At 48.5% G+C, this 6946-nt stretch overlaps 1 protein-coding gene across 1 annotated transcript in view; it reads left to right on the top strand.

Moving 5' to 3' along the window:
* Positions 1-4221, top strand: part of EGR2 (early growth response 2) — a 9198-nt gene extending 4977 nt beyond the window's left edge. Inside the window, 3 exon segments of the mRNA XM_017877566.1 lie at positions 256-364; positions 1743-2879; positions 2882-4221. Of these exon segments, the coding sequence (XP_017733055.1) occupies positions 256-364; positions 1743-2879; positions 2882-3003 (1368 nt within the window). The 3' untranslated portion in view covers positions 3004-4221.
* The last annotated feature ends 2725 nt before the right edge of the window (positions 4222-6946 follow it).

Genomic DNA, 6946 nt, shown 5'->3' with positions numbered 1-6946 from the left:
TTTTTTTTTTTTTTTTTTTTTTTTTTTTTTTTTTTTTTTTTTTTTTTTTTTTTTTTGGTGTGTGTGGTGGTTGTTTTTAAGTGTGGAGGGCAAAAGGAGATACCATACCAGGCTCAGTCCAACCCCTCTCCAAAACGGCTTTTCTGACACTCCAGGTAGCGAGGGACTTGGGTCTCCAGGTTGTGCGAGGAGCAAATGATGACCGCCAAGGCCGTAGACAAAATCCCAGTAACTCTCAGTGGTTTTGTGCACCAGCTGTCTGACAACATCTACCCAGTGGAGGACCTCGCCGCCACGTCGGTGACCATCTTTCCCAATGCCGAACTGGGAGGCCCCTTTGACCAGATGAACGGAGTGGCTGGAGGTAAGCCGCGTGTCTTCGCAGGCCGGGACCTGCGCGGCCCGGAGGTGGTGGGTGGGGTGCAGTGGGTGTGCGGGAATCGCAGGAGAGGATTGGGGCTCCAGGTGGACGGTGCTGATTGCACTGGCTTTGAAGACTGGAAGTGGGTGTAGGAGGAACCTGCGGCAGCAGGGACCAGGGCGCGCGGGCAGATGCGCCAGGTCGCCAGCAAACCGGCGTGCGTGCGCCCCGGCGCGCCCAGCCCCGGGCGAGCGCAGGGATGGGGGTGGAAGAGGCGTCCCTTCAGGCTTCTAGGCTTGCGCAGGCCCTCTGGCCGGTAGCACTTCGACCTCCCCTCTCCCGGGGCAGGGGCAAAGTGACGGTAAACTTCGGGGCTCCCGGGGAGAGCTGCGCGCCTGGAGAGCCGAGCGGCGGAGAAGCGTCAGGGGAAATCGTCGGTAGCTCCCTCCTGGGCAGAGCCGACCCCGGGAAAATCTCGGAGCGCTCCCTTCTTGCGGCCTGGAGGCGCTCCCCCACCTGCGCACCGCCCGCGAAGTTGAGGGGGTTAGCAAGGCGGGGCTCCGGCCGGCGGAGGCAGGGAGTGGGTGGTGGAGGAGGGCAAGCAACGGCGGGAAGCAGCCCCGGACTGCCGAGGGAGGTCCGCGGGGGCACCGGCGACGCCAGTTTCCTTGGCGATGCCGTGGAAAGTCGTCTCTCGCGGCCCCCGCACCTTCCTCGAAGCCCGGCCACTGGCCTTGAGCTGAGGCGGCGACGCGCGGCTGTCGGGAAAGGCGGAGAAGATTGGGAGGGCAGGGAAACCTACGGACTCCTTCCTCTACAGCCCCCATTCCCTCCAGCAGCCCTCAGCTGAAGCGCAGCGGGAGAGGGAGGGAGAGAAAGGCACAAGGCGCTGGGGATGGGGAGCAGCCGGGAAGTCACCCACCCGCTTCTCGAGCTCTCTCGGTTTGGCAGCATCACCGCACTAGGTCGATTCTTGGGTGGTGTTTGTCCTGGTGCCTCAGCCGTGGAACCCCCAGGCAAAAAAGAGGGAGAGAAGCTCCGGGCAGATGGGGCTTTTAAAAATATTGTTGTTGCTATTATTGGGTGTTTTTTATTGGGGACTAGAGCTGCAGATGGCTGGGGGTGGAGGGGAGTTGGGAAAAGCTCATTCTGCTTTTTTGGAGGTAGTTCTTGAGTTCCATACTGTCAATGGGTTGCCACAGTTGGGCTGGCCTCTTCTTACTGTCTGTGGGTCTCAATTTCCCCACCTTTTGGACTTTGCCCCAGCTCTACAGTGCTGAGACTCTGGGCCTTGGGAATGGACCTATGTGAGCCGGGATGAGAAGGGAATCCTGGCTGTATTTTCATTGTTCCACCTCCATTCTGCCTTTTCCCTCCCCAGATGGCATGATCAACATTGACATGACTGGAGAGAAGAGGTCGTTGGATCTCCCATATCCCAGCAGCTTTGCTCCCGTCTCTGCACCTAGAAACCAGACCTTCACTTACATGGGCAAGTTCTCCATTGACCCTCAGTACCCTGGTGCCAGCTGCTACCCAGAAGGCATCATCAATATTGTGAGTGCAGGCATCTTGCAAGGGGTCACTTCCCCAGCTTCGACCACAGCCTCATCCAGCGTCACCTCTGCCTCCCCCAACCCACTGGCCACAGGACCCCTGGGTGTGTGCACCATGTCCCAGACCCAGCCTGACCTGGACCACCTGTACTCTCCACCACCGCCTCCTCCTCCTTATTCTGGCTGTGCAGGAGACCTCTACCAGGACCCTTCTGCGTTCCTGTCAGCAGCCACCACCTCCACTTCTTCCTCTCTGGCCTACCCACCACCTCCTTCCTATCCGTCCCCCAAGCCAGCCACGGACCCAGGTCTCTTCCCAATGATCCCAGACTATCCTGGATTCTTTCCATCTCAGTGCCAGAGAGACCTACATGGTACAGCTGGCCCAGACCGTAAGCCCTTTCCCTGCCCCCTGGACACCCTGCGGGTGCCCCCTCCACTCACTCCACTCTCTACCATCCGTAACTTTACCCTGGGGGGCCCCAGTACTGGGGTGACCGGACCAGGGGCCAGTGGAGGCAGCGAGGGACCCCGGCTGCCTGGTAGCAGCTCAGCAGCAGCCGCTGCCGCGGCCGCCGCAGCGTATAACCCACACCACCTGCCACTGCGGCCCATTCTGAGGCCTCGCAAGTACCCCAACAGACCTAGCAAGACGCCAGTGCACGAGAGGCCCTACCCGTGCCCAGCAGAAGGCTGCGACCGGCGGTTCTCCCGCTCGGACGAGCTGACACGGCACATCCGAATCCACACTGGGCATAAGCCCTTCCAGTGTCGGATCTGCATGCGCAACTTCAGCCGCAGTGACCACCTCACCACCCATATCCGCACCCACACCGGTGAGAAGCCCTTCGCCTGTGACTACTGTGGCCGAAAATTTGCCCGGAGTGATGAGAGGAAGCGCCACACCAAGATCCACCTGAGACAGAAAGAGCGGAAAAGCAGTGCCCCCTCTGCATCAGTGCCAGCCCCTCTACAGCCTCCTGCTCTGGGGGCGTGCAGCCTGGGGGTACCCTGTGCAGCAGCAACAGCAGCACTCTTGGTGGAGGGCCGCTCGCCCCTTGCTCCTCTCGGACCCGGACACCTTGAGATGAGACTCAGGCTGACACACCAGTTCCCAAAGGTCCCGGAGGCCCTTTGTCCACTGGAGCTGCACAACAAACACTACCACCCTTCCCTGTCTCTCCCTCCCTTTGTTGGGCAAAGGGCTTTGGTGGAGCTAGCACTGCCCCCTTTCCACCTAGAAGCAGTTCCTTCCCAGAATTTAGCCCACTCTAGTCTCTCTTAGGTGAGTTGACTATCAACCCAAGGCAAAGGGGAGGCTCAGAAGGGGGTGGTGGGGGACCTCTGGCCAAGAGGGCTTAGGTCTGACCCTGCTTTAAAGGGTTGTTTGACTAGGTTTTGCTCCCCCACTTCCCCTTATTTTGACCCATCACAGGTTTTTGACCCTGGATGTCAGAGGTGATCTAAGACATTTTCTACAATAGGTTGGGAGATGCTGATCCCTTCAAGTGGGAACAGCAAAAAGACAAGCAAAACTGATGTGCACTTTATGGCTTGGGACTGATTTAGGGCATGTTGTACAGTGAGTGAAGTATGGCCTTTGTGCCGCACTCTGTGGCCCTAGAATGGCGAATCAGAGCATATCTAGTTGTCTCAACCCTTGAAGCAATATGTATTATAAACTCAGAGAACAGAAGTGCAATGTGATGGGAGGGACATAGCAATATCTGCTCCTTTTCGAGTTGAGAAATGTAGACTATTTTTTCAGTGTATATCCACTCAGATTTTGTGTATTTTTGATGTACACTGTTCTCTACAATTCTGAATCTTTGGGAAAAAATGTAAAGCATTTATGATCTCTTGAAATGAGTCAGAGGTTAACTTATTTAAGGGGGATGTACATATATTCTCTGAAACTAGGATGCATGCAATTGTGTTGGAAGTGTCCTTGGTGCCTTGTGTGATGTAGACAATGTTACAGGGTCTGCATGTAAATGGGTTGCCTTATTATGGAAAGAAAAATCACTCCCTGGGTTTAGTATGGCTGTATATTTCTGCCTATTAATATTTGGAATTTTTTTTAGAAAGTATATTTTTGTATGCTTTGTTTTGTGACTTAAAAGTGTTACCTTTGTAGTCAAATTTCAGATAAGAATGTACATAATGTTACTGGAGCTGATTTGTTTGGTCATTAGCTCTTAATAGTTGTGAAAAAATAAATCTATTCTAATGCAAAACCACTAACTGAAGTTCAGATAATGGATGGTTTGTGACTATAGTGTAAATAAATACTTTTCAACAATATTTTTGTTGCAGAAATCATTTCTGAAATACTTACTGGGTGGGAATTAAACAGTCATTCAGTTGCTGTGGCAGTATTTTTTAAAAACGGCACTAAGCACCAGTGAAAATGCTTTGACCAAACCATGGTCTCCAGGTCTTCTTTGCTAGCCTGTGGATACCAACCCCAAAGCAGGCTCCATTCATAATCAAACACTAGTGTTCTGGGGATTTCCCCCATGCATTAGTGTAAAAGTGGGGAGGCGTTGTTTTGACTCATTGTTCCGTTGTCTCTAACAGCCTATAGCTTCTCTCCGCTCCTGAGTGGGCTCCGGAAAATAAATACTTACAAACAAGTGCCCACTCGGAGACTACACATTTGCAACCGCTTTCAGAACCCTGACCAGGGTCTGGAACTCAGACGAGATGTGGCTTTGTGGAAAGTGTGGTGGCGTGGTCAAGCTGGAAATGACTTTCAGCTTCCAGGATTAGTCTCATGACCACAGAAAACTTTTTGAAAAGCGCTATCATCTCTTCAGATCGAAAATGCTCTCAGACGCTGCTGATGACAGCATGAATGGGTTGCCAAAGGAATTACCCCAGGACTCATTTCTCTCCAGCCTTCACTTCCCAACTGATTAGCCCTATCTGAAAGGATCATTGATCTGCCAAAGGTTTGGTGGGTCCAGAAGTGACCTTCAAAATACTCAGCTCATTAGATATAGATGCCTCAAGAAAATCTCAAAGATGATCTAAACTAAATAGGCCAATATGGTCCTCCGTGGTACTGGATAAGGGTTTGCAAAGAATATACTGTAGGGTTCGTTTTACTGCAAGTCTTTTGTCGTGGTTTTAAAATATAAATTCACCAAAAAATAGTTAATTTAGCCACAAGTAAACAGATGATGCCTTTGTGAAGTTATCATCTTTACTGTAAAATCTGGGCCTAAATATCATTTACTTTCACCCACCTCTGGATCCTTACACAAATGTAACATGTTGCAGCAGCGTCCACTGTTTAGCTGACATCTGAAAATCCCTTTGTCTATTTGCCCTTCAGGACTGTTAAGACTCCCTCAGGCTCAACCTGTATTTCAGAACAGCAGAGAGTTACAGCCACTCTGGAAACCACCTTTTGCCCTTACCAGCACTAGAATTTGAGATCCGATTTGTGGAGGGAATGAATGCCTTTCTTCTATATCTCTTCTCCATCCCTATTTCAAGGATGTAGAATCCCCCTATTCTACTATGAAACAAGAGGTTTCCGAACTTGTTTCAGATTTTTCTAGTGACTGCTGTTTTCCCATTAGTTCCTATTTCCCAGCTTGTTGGCATAGTATCATCCTTGCTTGTCCAACTTTGGTAACTATCAGACAATGCTACATTTTGATAATTACATGATTTAAAAGAATACTTTCTTCCTACCAAGATTTCATTATATTAAAATACAGTATACCCAAATTTTGTAAGATATATTTGTCTTGCCAAATTCTAATTTTAGAGGATTTTCAATCAAGATAATCTAAACAATTACTTACAAAGCAGTAGACTCAAAAGTCATCTCAAAAATAAAATAGAAGATATTTTGATGACAGCAAAATTGGTTACATAATCACTTTCACCCTGACGTGGGCTTGGTGAGGTAGCATTAACACACATACCATAAGGAACACCACACCTCAGCGTTTTCTCAGAGCCAACCTTGTGGCTTTTACTAGTAGATTAAAACATGTAAGGTCAGTATCTTTAATCCGATTTTGCTCTCTACTTAAAATGTTCAGGGTGCTTCTTGCACATGTCTTATTTTTTACATTGCTCAAGAAATAAAGCACAGAAAAATGTCTTCTTCTAATCTTGTACATACACTTCTGGAGAATAATATCTTAAAGATTGATAGTGCTTTTCAGATAGTTCAATTCATATTAAAAATGGGTTGATTATACCTACATAAGGCTTACAAGTGTTCACAAACCAGGCTATTTAATTTGATTATCCCAGCTGCTAGTAAGATTAAGGCAAATTGTTTCGTGTATGTTAAAAATGGCTGCAGTGACATTTTAACCATTTAATACCACTTTTGTGTGTGTGTGTGTGTGTGTATGGGGAGTGGGGGGAAGAGCGGTCAGCATTAAAAAGTCCCAAAAATGCTGCCAGCAGAAGCTAAAACTAAACAAATTCTACAGGAAAACAAAAAAGAAAGTAAGTCCTAAAACTCTTTTCTTCCAAAATGAAAGTATTTTTGTTTTCTCGTATAGTACTATCTTATTTTCCTTAGGTTAAATACAAAGTAAGCTTTTTTTCTGTCATAGCAAAATAGTCCAATTAGACATTAGCTTCAGATGTGTTTTTCCTCATGCTGTTTCAAAGCTCACTCTCAAGGAAATAAACTATTTTTAAGTGTATATTACTTGGGCTTTAAAATCTGCAGAAGGCCACTAGCTTTTAGTACATAATCTTACAGTATACATTGTGAACCTTTAATGGTAATCAAACTGTAGACATCAGAGCAGGCAAGCTTTTCCCTGTCTCGCAATAATCAAGTAGGAATTATCTCTAAACAATTTGAAACATGTCTTCATTTTCCGTAAGTACACTGATTTTGTTTTTCTTTCTTTTTTTGACATGCAGTCTCGCTCTTGTTGCCCAGGCTGGAGTGCAGTGGCACGATCTTGGCTAATCACAACCTCCGCCTCCCAGGTTCAAGCGATTCTCCTGCCTCAGCCTTCTAGGTAGCTGGGATTACAGGTGC

This window comes from Rhinopithecus bieti, unplaced genomic scaffold, assembly GCF_001698545.2.
Source record: "Rhinopithecus bieti isolate Rb0 unplaced genomic scaffold, ASM169854v2 scaffold_10351, whole genome shotgun sequence".
NCBI lineage: Eukaryota > Metazoa > Chordata > Mammalia > Primates > Cercopithecidae > Rhinopithecus > Rhinopithecus bieti.
This window is presented reverse-complemented; position numbering and strand designations above follow the sequence as displayed.